The following is an 18,619-nucleotide window of genomic DNA, read 5'->3' as shown; positions in this document are numbered from 1 at the left end:
TCTCCTACAGGAGACAATGAAAGTAACCTTGAACATTGAGAAACACTGCAGAGTGTCTCATCATTGGGTTTTATAATGATAATAATCATAAAATGATTCAACTATATTTAAATAGCACACGTTATACCAAGATGAAATACAATGTGCTTCACAAAACGTCACAAAAACGTCACAAAGACAGACACAAGACAGGAATATTAAACCCATCACAGAGACTGATGAAAGGGAGATTTAACAAAACATGCGGCCATATTTTAGCTTTTGTAATAATTTGCATAATTCTTTAAATGTTCAAAATGAAAAGTTCAGGTGACACATCCACATTACAATTCAGTTTTTACGATATTCATGTGTGATATTTGTTGAGTTTCTAAACATCACAGCCAGTGATTGCAGCCATCAGACCTTCACTTCAGCACCTGAACGCACCACGAAGCAGGATTCACAGACCACTCTATTAACTCTATTAACTCTATTAACTCTATTAACTCTATTAAAACTCTAAAATTGAGTCAGTTTAACGAAAGCCAGTGTTTCATGACGATGCATTAGCAGCTGAAGTTTCTGCGAGCGAACAAACTGAAATGAACCGAAACGGCTGTCAGTAATGCAAGTTGTAGCACAGGATTTACTGGACTGATTGTGCAAAATCACTGGAATGGTCTTTTAAATAATTTATAAATTAATAGTAAATGAAATAATAATATTGTAGATGAGGTTAAAATATAGTTAACGTTTGTAGATAAAGGCGAATTTTGAAAGATGAGTTTTCAGTTTTGTTTTAAAAGTTGTGAGGTCTCAAATGATGATCTTAAAATATATTGTTTTGTAATTCTTTGAGAAATTAATTTTAATTTTAATAATCTGTGATTCTGTGTTTAAATTAAACTCTGTCATTACATTATTCAGGTATTAAACTAAACATAAAACAGGAGGCTGGTCCATATACAGCAACAAATCATCAGCATACAGACACATTTTTTAGTTGGTACCTTGAACCACAATCTGTTTCACCTCCTCTGATGATCTTATTTGTATTGGTTATTTATGTACCAATTTTTTTATTATCATCATTATTATTTATTTTATTATATTTTAACATTTTTCTGTCTAATTATAATCTATTTTGTGTGGTATTTTATCATTTTATTTGGATTTTTATTGCTTGTATTATCTTTTATTATCTGTCTTTCTTTCATTATCTCATCTTTTATTGTTGTCTTAGTCAATTAATTCCTTTGCTTTTTACTTATTTTTGGTGTTCATTAGTCTGCAAATCCATATTTACCATCCTGTATGTTTGTCAATCACTTGCAGAGCACTTTGAATTGTATTTGACTATGAAAGGTGCTACATAAATAAAGTTTGATTGATTGTTTTCTGAGCGAATTGACGTTTCATGAAGCCAGTTTGATCATATATCATAATCTCCTTTTCTGAAGTGTTATAGGAGTGTAGTGCAGTAGTGTGAAGGTGAAGCAGAGCGGTGTCAGGTGTGTGTTTTACCTCCCAGGTGAGTCGTAGTCTGCTGACAGCTGGATTGTCCAAACCCAGAACCACAGCGAGGAATGACAGCAAGTCCTGCTGCTGCTTACAGCTGAAACACACAGAACACAACATTACAATCATGGATTTTTAGTTCTTTGCCATCTAACCTTTCCACTTGACTGTCAGGAAACTTAAATGATTGGTCAATTAATTGATTAGTCAGTCAACAGAAAATTCATCAGCAGTCATATTTTATGTACAAATACCAAATATTACCTCAGTCCAGCTTCTTAACTTTGTCTAATGTGACAGTATATTGTAACTGAATATCATAAAACAAGTTATTTGAAAGTTGATCTTTTGACTGACAGCGTCGGCTTTTAATAACACCTGTCAGATATGAATGTAAAGGAGCCTAGAAGCTAACTTGAAGATAAGGTGCGTTGGTGAGGTGATTCAATTTTTTTGGAATAATTGACTTTTGACTGTTTCAGCACTAAATCAAATCTGTTAAGACAAAATAAAAACAAATAAATGCTCATTTCGTGAAAACCGTCTGGCCAGCTGCAGGAGTCCAGATGTTTTCCCTGAAACGAGACGCTCTACGTGGACTCACAGCGCTGCGATCTTGATGAACTTGCGCAGCAGCTGGACCCTCTTCGGCAGTGACTGACACTGCAGGATCTCCGTGGCGACCCAGTGTTGCACCTCGCTGCAGCGCTGCAGTACCAGCTCCAGGTTGAGGGGGCGCCAGCGGGACTGCTCTCCGTGAAACACGTAGCACACAAACTCCACCTGCAAGAGACACCAATGAAGAAGAATACAACGCCCAAAGACATATTCCATTATTGTGGTGTTCGTCTACTTTAATCGCACCGTGATTTTTTCATGCTAACGTTACTTTTTTATTTTTCATGTCAACATCACTTTGTTTCTTCAATTCTAAACTTAGTTTTAAAACTAACTTTCTGTAGCCTGTTAGTGTTATCACTGCTACTAGCTGCTGTTTCTTTCTGGAATATGTGAAATGATAGCTAGCCAGAGCTGACAAATGGCTACAAAAATAAAGTTTTGGAAATGTGTGCACACGTCGTTGATTCTTTATAAACAGGAAACTGTCTAAATGTCAAAGGTCAAAGATGTGTGAGAGTGTGCAGTTTTGTTATATATCTGGACATGACTGATCGTGTTTAGTAGTTTGAGAAACAAGACCCTGACTTTGACAAAATTGTGTCACTGACCTCGTGCACGCAGCTGAAGAGCTCCCAGTCGAACACAACCAGCTGATTGGCGACCTCCTCCGCTGACATGTCATGTAGTTTGCTGTCACCTGGAGTCCAGTGGATCTCCTCAGGAAGAGGGAGCTGAGGGTGCAGCAAATGACATCACACACAGTTTTGTTTTTTACTAAAGTGTGAAACACCTGAAAACATGTGAACACAAATAAGATCGTCACATGAATAAGATCAAATCTGCGGTTCCTGCAGATGTAATAAACCCTCCAGGCCTACAAACCTTTCACCAAACTTTGTGAGTCGGTTTGGAGTCTTTTAGCAACACTTCAGTTATATTTTTCCCACTTTTACTTTTGGTGGACTTATTACGGAACTTTTTGGAAATTCCTTGAGTTTAATTGCTTTAATTTTTCTCAAGTTTCAGCTCATTGTTTATCTGTCTGGCTGCAATTTTACTGTTTTGGTTTCACTCTCAGTGCTCTCATAGCGTCATTTTGGGCCACATTAGGCAGCTATATTCAGAGAAAAAGTTCTAAAAAGCCACTGTACACTACCTGCTAAGCACCAAACGGCAAACAGACACAGTTAGCTGTAGACTAGCTGGTGAACATAGTGGAGCATTTAGCAGCTAAAGAGCCAGATATTTCCCTCAGGACTTGGTAGAGAGTAAAAACAGAGCTAAAAGAGAGTGAATATTGGACTTACACTCACCAGGTGGACAGAAACACAACTCAGCTACTTTATAACCTGGTACTTTATTTTACCTGGTTAAATAAGGGATAAATGAAAAAAAAGAAAGAATCTAATAATATGACAGAAGTTGTATTTACACACTATTCTGGTGAAAACAGGTGGACAAACCTAACTAACTAACCAGATTGAAACTACAAAGGACCAAGACTAGAAATCTGAGGAATCCCACAAATAATTATTGACATTATCAATGTGATGATAATGTTGGTCCTTAACTGCTGGATGTGGAAATAAGCAACTGTTTGCTAACAAATTCAACATATCATCTTAAAAGCTGATAAGTCTGCCTTAGACAGAACTACTCACTGGAGAACTGAAACTGTGATCACTGTTATTAGTCTTTGGAGCTGTTTCTAATCAAACTAACGTGACCAAACTCTTCATAAGGAAGGAACATGTCACCCAGTGCAGCGGTGTGACTCTTTGACGTGTTTTTGATAGTTTTTGGACAACAACAGAGGTCTACGATATATCAGGCTTTGGATACACACACAATACTAGTTAGTAGATCAGTTCATTGTTGATTTGGATCCAAACATGAGATTTGTTGACATGAAGAAAAATACAGAAAATAACCAGACATAACCTTAAACTTCAATCAATGAATCAATCAGTTTCTCACCAGTGATTCCAGCTCAGAGGGTTCGCAGGCGAACAGGTGAGTGTTGACTCCCAGCGTGGTGAAAACAGCCTCATCACTGGGACGAAACACGGCCTTCTCTGAACACATATCCAATAAAAACAGTTAAATATATGCTCACTGGCCCCTGTATTTATTTAAAGAGTGTTATATTGTGAAAGGTATTCCTAATATTTTCCTAAGTTGGTGAGTCTGATATAACTGTGCGTCTCCTGACCTCCAGCTGATGTGACTGCCACCAGTATGAGGTTTCCAGGTAGAACCGGTTGGTCTTCACTGTACTGGAGTTTCTCTCTGACCAGAGCCAGAATCTCTCCGACCCGACAGGACAGACGACTCCTGATGGTGACGTAGGAATGATCCGGAGTGTACACCCTGCAAAATACTGGAAACAAGAGACAGACAGAGAGACAGATGTTAAATTGTGGGATAAACAAACAGATTCGATAGAAGTAGCAAAATTTCAGCTCCATCTGGTGACCATTTTGTGTTACTGCATCTTAAAAGGACAGTCTGATATTTTGGTAAATCCTCCTGTTCTCTGTCTTCAGATAAAAAGGTGGAAATCAGTTCCATCTCTGTGTGTCCTGTACTGAGATACTGTAGGCCCAGGTTGTATTTAGCCTAGCTTAGCACAAAGACTGGGAGCAGGGGAAACTGTTAGCCTTTTAAATGAGGACAATTCCACCTTCCAACAACTCCAAGTCTGTCAGATTTAAATGTTATATCTTGTTAGCTAACAAGCTAGTAATCCGTCCATTCCGCCATCAGCCAGGTTTAGATGACCGCAGTTAGAGGTCAGGAACTAGAACATAACTCTAAAACTACAGGGACCTAGAAACTGTAACTGTAAACTGTAACAATACATTTACACACTGTGTACAAAATGGGAAGAACAGGAAAACTTCACCTTATTCCAACTTGGAAGTGTTCACACATTATTACAAGATGGTTAGCCAACTGCTAGCCTTGTGGTCACCCCATTTAAAAAGCTTAAATTAGCAACATTTCACCAAGTGGGAGACATCATAGCTATCAGAAATTCCTGATATTAGAAACTAAGACGATTATGTGAGCAACCAATGGGACCTAGAAGCCAAATATAAAGACTTTGGATGCTGCATGTAGTCACTACACCCAGCGGTTGTTGGTCACCAACAGTTCCAACAACAACAAAAACAAAAGATAAAATGCAAAGGGCTGCTAAAATAACAATGTCTCATTTTTACGCTTACATTTCTACCGCTGTTCAATAGCTGAGAGAAAAAAATCAACCTTCCAGCAATTCCAAGTCTGTCTGACTGACAGTTTCCCCTGCTTCCAGTCTTTGTGCTAAGCTAGGCTAAGCACATACTGGTATTACACCAATTAGCAACCAATGGCAACCATAACATTAAATAGGTTCATTTAGCACAAAGACTGCTAGCCTGTGTAGCTGCTACCTACATCAATGCTATATTAGGTGTTTATAGCAAGGTAATGTGTTGGTATGTGATAAATAGCTGATAAATGGTGACTACAGATACATACTGTACAACAAACTAAATTATTCTGATACCTTTGATAACACAAAGTGTTTGTGTGTGTGTGTGTGTGTGTGTGTGTGTGTGTGTGTGTGGGTGTGTCCAGGGTGTGTCAGTCAGTGTGTGATTTGTTTATTCAGACCACAGAGTGCAGGTGTGTTTGCCTTTCAACTGTGTTTGTATTTACAGATAATACAGTACAGTAGCTTTTATATTTCTGCCCATGCATGCATGTAGGTGTGTACAGGTGTGTGTGTGTGTGTGTGTGTGTGTGTGTGTGTGTGTGTGTGTGTGTGTGTGTGTGTGTGTGTGTCATACTCTCGTCGGAGCCTCTGAAAGCCTCTCTGGGCTGCAGACAGGCGTCGATGCGTCTGAAGTGTCTGAACAGAGGACGAACCTGCTTCTTCCTGCTCTCCTTCTCCTCATCAGAGCTGAACAAACACAGACAGAATTAAGACAGATTAAAGGGTTGTTTGACTCTATGCAATCAAATCTAACCTCTTTAAAGGACGGGTTCACAGTCTTTCCACTGTGTCTTAAACCAGCAGTCACGTGTCCATATGAGCAGTGAAAGAGGTTTTCCTCCTTTCATACTGACTATTAAAAGATTTGTATCATTATCATTATTCATTGGTAAAACAACAACAACTTCTACTACTACTAGTAATAATAACATAACAATATAATAACAATAAGCGTTATTATTATCTTCATGAGAAATATATAATAATTACAAGATAAATATAAATAAACACATGGTAAAAATATATATTAATATTTTCTGTGATAAAAATGTGATAACTATGATACACAGATGCTATACAAATGATAGTAAATATGTGATAAAAGTGTTGTCTTTTCCTGGTTTAAAGCTGCATTACAGTAAAATGTCGTTTTCTGAACTTAACAGACTGTTCCAGCTGTTCTATTATTTGCATTTACCCCCTTAGTCATTATATTCACATTATTAATGATTATTTATCAAAAATCTCATTGTATAAATATTTTGTGAGAGCAGTGATACTCATCCCTACAATACTGTGGCAATGTCGATATCAAGGTATTTAGTCAAAAATATTGTGATATTTGATTTTGTCCATATCGCCCAGCCCTAGATGTGTATAAAGTTTCTGTGTGTGTGTGTGCGTGTGTGTGTGTGTGTGTGTGTGTGTGTGTGTGTGTGTGTGTGTGTGTGTGTGTGTGTCTTACGGGCAGTGTAAGATCTCGGTCCATCTCTGCAGTTTGAGGACGTCCTCCACCAGCTCTGGATACCGACTCAACTCCTGAACTGCACACAGGTAAAGCTCCTGCACACAATGATAACACACAGTCATTTAAAATTCTACTTCACACTTTTAACAAAGAACTTGTTTGTTCTTTGTCAAAGAGAGCAGATGAGGCCGTGTTACTGTGTGTGTGTGTGTGTGTGTGTGTGTGTGTGTGTGTGTGTGTGTGTGTGTGTGTGTGTGTGTGTGTGTGTGTGTGTGTGTAAAAGGTCAGAAAGTTCTCAAAGGTATGTGAGTCAGTGCGGTTGCCAAGACAACCAGATGTCAACATCAACAGTTCCCGTCCTGCAAAGATGTGATCATCTGTACCTGAGTGTGTGTGTGTGTGTGTGTGTGTGATTGTTTCACTTTCTGTCTCATATTGCTTTGATCATTTTACCAATAATACGATATCAACTGTAATACACAGACCGTAATTTAGCAACTCAGTGACTCAACTACAGTAAATCATCTTATTTTCTTTCAGACAGTGTTTACACCAGAAACACCAGAAACACCAGAAACACCAGGAACGCCTCAGGACTGTTCACTTATGATGCCGAGTCAACAAAATACAGACAAATACAAATGTAGTCTGACAAAATAAATGAAAAATTTGACATAATGGAATTTTAAAAAAAATACCCATATACTCATGGTAAAGCAAATATTGGACTGAAAATCTCACAATTTAGACTTATCATTTAGTTTTGTTAACTTTTAATCCACTTTTTCTCCTTTTTCTGGATTAAATCCATATAGAAACATCAAGGATGAAAGTCATTTTTTGAACATTGCTTCTTAAGTTAAAAACCATATTAGCTGCATTATTTCCAACAACGTCAAAACAAAAGTCAAATCTGACCATCATTTTAAAAGTTTAAAATCTTTTTGACCCTTACTGGATCCCATATTTACATTTTTTTTTTATGAATTTCAAATGTTTTTGGCAGCTTTTGAATCCCAAATTAGCTGCACTTGGCTTCCAACAACAAATGTCTTTAAAACACTGGTGCAAAACACTTGTTTATGAAGCAACAAAAGTACAAGAACTGTGTTTGAAGCACCAGAAACACGAGGATTTAAGGAGCAGCTGCTGCAGAGTGAACAGAGGATGTGTGTGTTGTTGTGTATGTGTGTTGTTGTGTATGTGTGTTGTTGTGTATGTGTGTTGTTGTGTATGTGTGTTGTTGTGTGTGTGTGTTGTTGTGTATGTGTGTGTTATATGTTGTGTTACCTTTGGGAAGCTGTTGCTGCGCTCGCCCTCCTCCTGCAGCAGCTCTCTGTAGGTGTCCAGGTATCGGAACGCCACGTTCAGCACCGCCTGCTTCCTCTCTGCTCTGTCCATCCCTCCCTCCGTCTCTCCATCCCTCTCTCCTCCTCCTCCTCCTCCTCGTCCTCCTCCTCCTCCCTCTCTTCTCTCACCCTCTGCCTCCCTCTCCCTCCCTCTTTCCTCTCCATCCTTCCCCTCCGTCTCCAGAGAGAATCTGGGAAAGTTTGAGTTAAGGAAGAAACTTGAAACACGTTAGCAGATAAAAGACAAAAAGACAAGAACGTCCTGTCAGTCCATCAGACAGAGGATGAATCCTACTGGTTTTAAACACCTCCAGCGTCACCATCAGGACAAAATATGAAAAGACAAAACGATAGTGTTTTTTGGGGGTTTTTTTTAAATAAAGAGTGAAAAGAACAAAATGCCAATAATTTCAGTTTGAAACCACAAAGCCAAAAAGGTTGGAAACCACTGGTTTCATCTTTAACAATGTGTTGTATTTTAAAAGCTTGTTATATTATCCATTGTGTCAAATCTTCATCTGAAAAGTAACTAAAGCTGTCAAATAAATGTAGTGGAGTAGAAAGTACAATATTTCCCTCTGAGATGTAGAAAGTAGCATCACATGGACGGGGACAGGGCTGTAGCTCTGAAGAGTTTTTCTTTAGCCCTGAATAATTCTCTACTTTGAGCAGTTTGTCACTAAAGAAGACGGCAGTGTTGTGATTTTGTATTTTCAGTGAGCAGACCAGAAGCAAGACCAATCAGAGAAGGTTTACAGGAAAATACGTGGAAATACTTGTGTCCTATTGGGTTAAGGTTTCTGACCAACCCAACTTTTTTTCTAATCATGCGATACATCGACAGCTTCCAGGCTACTAGCTGAGCTGATAACGTTGGTCAGTTTAAAAAGTTGTCACTCATGAGAGATGTCAGATGAAATAAACACTGAATCTTAGTGATATTGATGTAATATACAGTTAATTCTTTAATCGTTTGTGGTTCATTGTGGTTCATATCATGTCGGTCCATCAGTAATGATTTTGACACCAAATTCTGAAACTTTGCTCAGTCACAGAGTAGTTAGCCGTTTTCAACTCTCATTTGTGAAAGCATCATTGTATTATGAGTTTGGCCTACAGTAATAATGTTAGTTGGTATCTGATATGATAATATCATTTTGGTTGGAGACATTCGAGTGGCTGGAATATTCATGTGCAGATTATGTGGTAAATCATATCCAAACGCTTCCTTCCTCCCCCGATTTTTTCATTTTCTAAAGCAATATGTAGCCCTCACAGGCAAGAACAATGCACGGAAACAGTCTGTTGAGAAGTAAGTTTTAAAAGTTTTTGATGGGGAAGAATCTGGGCTCAGCCCCTGATGGTTAAACCAGCCAACGCCCCTGCTGAGGTACAGAACTTGAGTGAATGTACTTAGTTACTTTCCACCGCTGCCTACAAAGGCAACAATGGCCCATTACTTCAGTCAGTGCAGGTTGTCAGATTCAGTCAGGTTTTAGTTTCTGTAGCATCAAATCCGACCAAAGACTTCAGGAAGCTGCACCGTCACTGCAGCGACTGTCATCCAGCTCCGATTTTAATGTTTCAGCTTCAGTCTGTGACTACAGAGAGAGAGACACCCCGCCATGATGACCCACATTCACTACGCACGCACACACACACACACACACACACACACACACACACACACACACACACACACACACACACACACCGTCTCTCACTTTCTCTTTCTCGTTTGCTTCATGAACGCAGCAGCGGCGGCGGCGGCCTGATGGCGCTGCAGTGGAGCTCTCTGATCTTTATGGTTTGATGCTCAGAGGTGATCCTGCATGTTTTGATAAAGTAGTTAAACTCTCATTTTTACAGCTGTTTGTCTTAAAGCTGGACTTATTGATTAGTCCATTAATCGATTAGTCAATTGACAGAAACTATTTTGATAATCAAATAGTGGTTTTAGTCTCTTGTTTTTGCAGGTTGCAGCTCCTAAAATGTGAGAATTTGAGGCTTTTCTGTGTCATACATGCACAGCTGCAATGATTAATCGATTCATTGCCAACTATTTTGATAATCAATTAATTGTTTTGAGTCATTTTTTTAAGAAAAACAGCTTCTTAAATGTGAATATTGTCTGGTTTCTATGACAATAAACTGAATATCTTTGAGTTGTGGACAAAACAAGACATTTGAGGACGTCGTCTTGGACTTTAAGAAACACGGATCAACATTTTTCACCATTTTCTGACATTTTATGGACCAAACGACTAATTGATTATTTGAGAAAAAGATTGACAGATTAATTGATAATGAAAATAATTGTTTTTGAGATTCCAGTTCCCATAAAGCTCTGGGAAATACAAGTGGAATTAAAGCCAGACAGATATTTTCATTATCTATTAATCTGTTGATTATTTTCTCTTTGTATTGTAACCATGGAAACAGACGTTTATCAGTGGATTACTGTTGTTTCATATTTCTGTCTCACTCAGATGGTGTCAGTTCCAGACACACTGAACGGGTCCCTGAACGTTTCACATACAGTTATTCATGTTTATATTCATTTACTTCTTAAACGTCTCCACATATTTAAGTCGTTCCCTCTGAGAGCAGCAGTTGAGAGATGAAGATGTCCATCCCTCCCACTCTTCTTCTTCTTCCGCCCACATCGCTCTCTCTGCTCTACTTCCTCTCCTCCCTGCAGCTCTCTGTGTGGATGAGTATTAAACTGGACGCTATCACAGAAAACACTGTTTCATTTGCATTTTTAACGACGCAGCTTCACCTGTAACTTCATGGACTCAGATATGTTGTTAACTGTTGTGTATTCAGATGCATTTTAATATGTTATTTAATTTTAATACCTGCATCACTTACATTGATTTATCGTTTTGAGTCTTTTTTTTTTTACTAAAGAGAAAAAGTGCAAATTCTCTGATTCCAGCTTCTTAAACCTGAATATTTTCTGGTTTCTTTAGTCTCTTTGACAGTAAACTGAAGATCTTTGACTTGTGGATAAAACAAGACATTTGAGGACGTCGTCTTGGACTTTAAGAAACACTGAAGACTTTTAATGACTAATTGATTAATCAAGAAAATAAACAGCAGATTAATCAATAATGAAAATAATCGTTAGTTTCAGCTCTATACAAAGTCAAAATATTACTTGTTACATTTTGTAATTTATTTGGCACATCTGTCCTGTCGTCACATAAACTAAACAACAGTTTTGTTTTAGGTTGAGCTGCAACGAATTATTATTTTCATTATTGATTCATCTGACAATTAGTTTCTCAATTAATGTGTTTTGTCAAAAAAATGGTGAAAAACATCTGTTTTAATTTCCCGGAGTCAAAGGTGACGTCTTGAAATAAAAAAGACCGACACTCACAGATCTTCAGTCTTCTTATCGTTCAGCTAGACGCCATCAGCAGCACGAAGCTGATCAGAAGAACAATGTCACACCAAAGAAGCAGCACATTCTCACTGCCTTACACAGAACTACTCTGAGGAGCAGTGTCGTCCTGCAGGCCGTCTGAGACATGCAGCAGCTCAGGGCTTGTGTCCATTTAGCGTTTTTCTCTAGCAGGGCGCTGGGGAGCGTTGGAATAAAAGCTTGTGCAGTGAGAGAAAAAAAACGCTGCACACGTTTGTTTCTAAGACAACATATCACCACTCTGACCATCACTGAATGATAAACTAGTATCGTCCCTTTGCTTTTTATTGTTTTTTCATCATGAGCACCAACTGGAGGACGTTTGCCTTCATATTTTGCATGGACGAGCTTAATAACTGTGACGTCCCCGGTGTCGCCGCTAGAGAGCAAGGAGGATGTGACACGATCCGTCTGACATATGATTGGTTGCCTGAAAAGGAGCAACAGTGACGACACCAGAGATTTTCAACTAGAAGCGCTCAGAGAACTCAGAACAGAAAAAAGCTGCTGGGTGCAGAACTACATGCTGCAGCATACGCTCCCTCCTTACTGGGGACAACTGAAGAAAGACACTGGCACTCAGAAAAACATGCTATATGGACACAAGCCCTGAGATTGTCGCTAAAAAGAGAATAGCTGGTCCACCTTAAGTGAGCCTGGTCAGGTTGTCGCTAACTTCGGGGCTACATGATGTGTTACTGTCTGTTTTCATTATTTTACCAGTTACAGTGAAGGGTTCCCAACAGCCACCAGTAGATTTAAACAAAGTTTAACCTGTTTGCCAGTAGTTTAAAAAAAAACAACAAAAAAAAATCAGGGTTTTGTTGAAGGTTAAATGTTTTCAGTTATAGTTTAGCGTCTTAATAGCGCCACCTATGATAAAACGCTTCTAAACCTCTGATCAAAGTGGACTCTGATCTCAGCTCACACGTGCATATCTGGGCGTCCCTTTTGCGGTCACATGCAGGTACACAAGGCAGCGCTGAGAGCACATTCTGTGCAGGTAATTATGCATGTGAAGGTGTGTGAATGTGAAGGATACTGCTGCAGCAGGACCTGCTGGAACCTGTCGGCCGTCAGGAAGATGGGATGTGTCAACATGAAGTCATCCAGCAGGGTTTCTACAGAGACACACAGACAGACGGAGAGATTAGCTGTACAGACAACCTTCAAACACAAATAACAACAACAACAACAACACAGACAGACTTGCTGTTTATCTTCTTTTGATTTGCTCACAGCAGTTTGTGAAAATGATCTGACAGATGCAACTTTAGAAAAGAGACAGAAAACAAAAACAGAGGAAGGAAAAAATGAAAGAAAAATAAACAAACAAGTAGAAAGTGATTAATAAAAGTTGATGGATTCATAATAAATCTGCATTACGACACAAAATTCATTTTTCAGTTTCATTGTGTTCACTTCATGGGCCTCAGATATCATCTCTGATGAGCGGCCGCCATCTTTTTTAAATGCTTTTGTCCATAGTTTCCGTTTGTAGGTGATTTTTTTTTTCCATTTCGTGCTCTTTAATCTACATCCTCACTGAGCCGATGATCAGCTCTATATATTTATAATATTTACTGTTTACATATAACTGAGTTAATGTTTACATAAACTCCCAGAAATGCTGTTTTAGGATTCATCATGGGACACGACTCGAGCTGCAGCTAACGATTATTCTCATTATCAATTTTTGTTTGCGATGTTTTTTTCTACTATGCTGATGAGCTGACGTCGGCTCATCGCACATGCCCATAAACAGCCGTCCGTTCTGTAGCCTTGGTTACTAAGGTGGTTACTAAGGTGGTTGCTAAGGTGGTTGCTAAGGTGGTTGCTAAGGTGTTTTCATGTGTTGTTCAGCTCCAACATGTATGGATGGATTTGAGAAGTTGACATTTGGAGTAAAGAAGGAGAAAAAGAAGTGATATCCTGCTACTATAGTTTGTATACGTAGCCTCCGGAGCCGGAGGAAGCTTCCTGAAATTGACCAATCAGAACAGAGTGGGCTCATCAGGAGGCGGGGCCTTAAAGAGACAGGAGCTAAAACGGCCTGTTTCAGACAGAGGCTGAACTGAGGGGCTGCATAAAGGACCAGTAGAAGATAAATAAGGAGTTTTTAACTGGAAATCATGCAAAAATATTCCAGTAGAGCCCCAGAATATAAATATAGGGCTGGAAATGTGCAGTGAGTTTGTCCTCTTTAAAATACTGATCACAATTTCCTAAAGTCCAAACATTCAGATGTCTTGTTTTGTCTGATCAACAATAAAAAACACAAAGATAATAGTTTTATTACTATAATATAAAACAGTGAAAAGCAGCAAATCAGCACATTTAAGAAGCTCAAACCGGTGGACGCTGATGTGTTAGCATTATAGAGTTAAACAACATTGTAAAGACTCGGTGACCTCTGTCCTTTGACCTCTGATCTCTTTCTTACAAACTCTCCTGCGTTTAGAGATGAACTGAAGATCTGAAGTGAATACACAGACAGCTGGAGACAAGCACATACAAATCTATGGAAATCAACACCCAGATGCCGTTCCACATATTTGAATATATGGCTGCAAGCAATTTAAACTCACACTGAACATATTGAGATCTCTGCTGCTTTGTCTCCATTTTATCTAAAAAAAAAATTAACATTTTCTTTAAACCTCCTGATGAGAAGATGGATGTCAGTTTCATCTCTCTGTGTGTCCAGCACAGAGAGATGTGGTTAGCCTAGCTTAGCATAAAGACTGGAAGCAGGGGGAAACTGTTAGCCTAGAAGAAGAGATAAAATGCACCTTCAAAACCAAACCATTAATCAATTAGCTGATCAGCCTTCCACCACTCATTATTCCTGTTTATTGTAACTCTGTTCATCTTGTGTTGAGTTGTCAGGAGAGCTGTTTGCATCAGTGTTCAGCTTCCCGCCTCCTGCACTTTGGATTCATGTATATCTGAGCGTATGGAGGGAAATGTATGTTTTTATTTTTTCTAAAATAAAAAAAATGACTTTTTAAAATATGCGAACAAATAAAAACAAAACAGAAAATGAATTGCCAGATATTCTGAAAATTGTTTCAGTCACTTTTTAAGCTTTTTATGTAAATTAAATATAAGCGATTTTGGACGGTTGGTCGGATAAAATATTTGAAGGAAATGATTTGACGGGTATTTTTCACTATTTTCTTACATTTTATAGACAAATCGAATTAATTGAGAAAATAATCTGCAGATTAAATAGATGATGAAAATAATCGTTAGTTGCAGCTTTATGTGATGACATGACAAACAAATCACAAAATGTAAAAAAGTAATATTTTGATTTTGTACAAGGCTGCAACTAACAATTATTTTCATTATTTTCAACTATTTTCTAGATTATTTGATTAGTTGTTTGGTCCATAAGATGTCAGAAAATGGTGAAAAATGTCGATCATTGTTCCCCAAAACACAAGATGACGTCCTCAAATGTCTTGTTTTGTCCAACATCGTCCAATATTTCAGCAAAAATCAAAGATTAGAGAAAAAGTCCAAAAACTGAAAACAGATTTGTGTATCAGAACTTTGTTTTTTCTTCTTTCCTCTCCCATTAATCATCTCACCACCCCTCAGATTTATCTGCTGACCCTTTGGAGGGGCCCGACCCCTAGGTTGGGAACCACTGGACTAAACTAGCTAACTGTATATAAAGTAGTGTAAACTAGCTCCACCTCCAGCAGCTACAACAGTAACATGCTGCTCTAACACTGATGCTTCACTATTAATAATCTAATGATGTCATATATAATAATATATCAGTCAGAGGGACCAAACCACTACTTTTACTGCAATACTTTAACTACATCAAGCTCATAATACTTATGTACTTTTACTGCAATACTTTAACTACATCAAGCTCATAATACTTATGTACTTTTACTGCAATACTTTAACTACATCAAGCTCATAATACTTATGTACTTTTACTGCAATACTTTAACTACATCAAGCTCATAATACTTATGTACTTTTACTGCAATACTTTAACTACATCAAGCTCATAATACTTATGTACTTTTACTGCAATACTTTAACTACATCAAGCTCATGATACTTATGTACTTTTACTGTGGGAGGATTTTTCATGCAGGACTTTTACTTGTAATGGAGTATTTTTACTTTGCTGTATTGGTACTTTTACTGCAGTAAAGGATCTGAGTACACAGTCTGCAAACACATACAAACAAACAAAGAATAAACAAAAACGTACAACTCATGTTACTGTCTACAGCAAGAAAGAGACGATATCCAACCCCGCTGGACAGGACGTTTAACACTCTTGAATACCTGCAGAGACCCTGAAAATGACTGAAACACTGTTCATGTTTCTGTTGTGAAAATCAACTGTGAACACACACACACACACACACACACACACACACACACACACACACACACACACACACACAAAATGTAGGCCATGAAGATATATTTAGCCTTGAAGATGTGGTTGTTTTAAATATGCAAAACAGGAACTGAAGCATTTATGGGAATAAAAAAAAAAAAGAGGACAGAAAGTAAGACTGATCTATTTTAGACAGAAAGACAGACGAGCACTGCTGTAGTTTTCTGTTTTTCAGAGTGCAACATTCACATAAAACCTGTTTTTCTGAGCTAAAACAGTCTGTAACTAACACTGGTGGAGAGAAGAGACGCGATGATAAACTCCGGCTGCAGTCAACAGCTGTAATTTAAGACGCTGAAACAGCACGACTCAGACAAAACCTGTGATCACATTTACTAAAATATACTGCTGCTGCTGCTGCTGCTGCTGCTGGTGTGTGTGTGTGTGTGTGTGTGTGTGTGTGTGTGAGAGAGAGATGCATGCTGCAGTGGGCGTGTCCTGCCAGGGCCCGCCTCTCTGCAGGCGGTTACCATAGAGACACCACGTTGCCGACAGTGAGAGGATGGAGAGGGAAATGTGAGAGAAGAAACACTGAGGAGAGAAATGAACATCATACATACATGTGTTAGTGTGTGTGTGTGTGTGTGTGTGTGTGTGTGTGTGTGTGTGTATCGATAACGGGGTCAGACAGATATTAAACCTCTGATACTGATTACATGGTTGATTGATCAGTCAAATAGTCGATACCATCCTGGCTTCATCACAACACTCTACATTTACATCTGTGCTGTTTTAGTGGAGAGTTTTAAAGGACTCATATTCTGCATATTTCCAGCCTCTATATTTATATTCTGGGGCTCTACTGGAATATCTTTGCATGATTTCCAGTTAAAAGCTCCTTATGTATCTTCTACTGGTCCTTTATGCAGCCCCTCAGTTCAGCCTCTGTCTGAAACAGGTCGTTTTAGCTCCTGTCTCTTCAAGGCCCCGCCTCCTGATGAGCCCACTCTGCTCTGATTGGTCAGCTTCAGGAAGCTTCCTCCGGCTCCAGAGGCTACGTAAACAAATTCTGAAATATGAGAGCGGACAACGTGAACAACACATGGAAACACCTTAGCAACAACCTTAGCAACCAAGGCTACAGAACGGACGGCTGTTTGAACACGTCAGCTCATCAGCAAGGTAGAAAAAAAAACGTTGCAAAGGAAGCGGGTTGAAGCCCTGAGTGTTGACTTGCAGGCAGCATTTCTACATACGTTCACCTCAAGTTTTGGAACTTTGACCACGTTTAACATCCGACATCAGAACAGGATATAAATACTCCTCCAATTCAAAGATGTAAAAACACAATCAAATGTACAGAATAACATTACCTGAACCCCTTCATTACTTGTACTTTAAAAGGAAATTCAGGGGTTCACACCAAACATGGGATTAATGGACTGTAATTTATATACACAGATTAAGGTAGAAACCCATTAAAACCATCAAAATCCCTGAACTTCCACCTTAATTGTAAAATTAAGGCCTTTTAAGGTATAAATTAAGTTGAGTTTCATGGTTTTTAGTCCCCCAATCAGTCCATATATTCCATTAAAAATACCATTAATTAAATTAAATCCATCAGAGCTGCAACTAACAATTATTTTCATTATCGATTGATCTGTCAATTATTTTTTCAGTTAATTGATTAGTCATTTGGTCTTTGCAATGACAGAAAATAGTGAACATGTGGATCAGTGTTTCCTAAAGCCCGAGATGACGTCTTCAAACGTCTCAAATGTTCAGTTTCCTGTCACAGAGGACGAGTCAAAGTGATGAATCAATTATCAAAATAGTTGTGATTAATTTAACAGTTAGCAACTAATCGATTAATCCACTAATTGTTGCAGCTTTTGATTAAAATTGACCTTAAACATCATTAAAACATCCTAATTTCATTGTTATTAAAGGGTAAATTAGTGGATTTTATTGGATTTGGTTTAATATATGAAGGAACATGTTGCCCAGTGCAGCTGTGTGACTCATTAACAGGTTTTTAATGGTTTTTGGATAACGAAGGTCAACTGTGCAGTGGAATAAGATTTCACAATAGTTAATAGATCACTGCTCTGCATCAGCAGACTTGTACTTTAATGCAAACTGTGTTGTGGATTCAGGAAAAACCCTTTAAAACTCCCCAAAACATATTTCACTACAGGCTTATTGATAATATGTCACCATTCTTCTAGTGAACACCTCAATACTTCTGATGTATTGTATCTGATATATTCATATATGTCAGAAACAGAAGAATGTGAATGAATTCAAATGGTTGAAAAAGGTGTATAAAGCCGTCTTGCAACCACTGCATGTTTATGTATTTGTGATATATATTCACACACAGATTCACTGGAAAATCAGCACAAACTGATTAATTTGCAGTAAAAAAAAAAAAGAAGAGCAGAAAGATGCAGAGAGAGAGAAAAGATGGCGTGACCGTGGAGGGAGAACAGAGTGAAGGAGTGTGAACGTAGGAGGCGGCGGAGAGAAACCAGCAGAATCCAAATGGGATGTAAAGAACGCCCACAACCTCGGAGAGAGAGAGAGAGAGAGAGAGAGAGACGGA

The 18,619-nt window shown here is 38.4% G+C and overlaps 1 protein-coding gene across 1 annotated transcript in view; it reads right to left on the bottom strand.

The window, feature by feature from the left end:
* The window catches only part of rapgefl1 (Rap guanine nucleotide exchange factor (GEF)-like 1), a 47,176-nt gene that overhangs the window by 10,225 nt on the left and 18,332 nt on the right, over window positions 1–18,619 (bottom strand). Inside the window, exons 3-11 of the mRNA XM_042393433.1 lie at window positions 12,665–12,754; window positions 8,142–8,299; window positions 6,849–6,946; window positions 5,958–6,070; window positions 4,334–4,501; window positions 4,099–4,196; window positions 2,730–2,852; window positions 2,105–2,283; window positions 1,507–1,597 (exon numbers count right to left, since the gene is read on the bottom strand). Coding sequence (XP_042249367.1) covers window positions 1,507–1,597; window positions 2,105–2,283; window positions 2,730–2,852; window positions 4,099–4,196; window positions 4,334–4,501; window positions 5,958–6,070; window positions 6,849–6,946; window positions 8,142–8,299; window positions 12,665–12,754 — 1,118 coding nt within the window. The remainder of the gene's footprint in view (window positions 1–1,506; window positions 1,598–2,104; window positions 2,284–2,729; window positions 2,853–4,098; window positions 4,197–4,333; window positions 4,502–5,957; window positions 6,071–6,848; window positions 6,947–8,141; window positions 8,300–12,664; window positions 12,755–18,619) is intronic.

The sequence above is a fragment of the Thunnus maccoyii genome, chromosome 18, assembly GCF_910596095.1.
Source record: "Thunnus maccoyii chromosome 18, fThuMac1.1, whole genome shotgun sequence".
NCBI lineage: Eukaryota > Metazoa > Chordata > Actinopteri > Scombriformes > Scombridae > Thunnus > Thunnus maccoyii.
The sequence above is the reverse complement of the archived record's forward strand: the minus strand, read 5'-3'. Positions and strand labels throughout refer to the sequence as shown.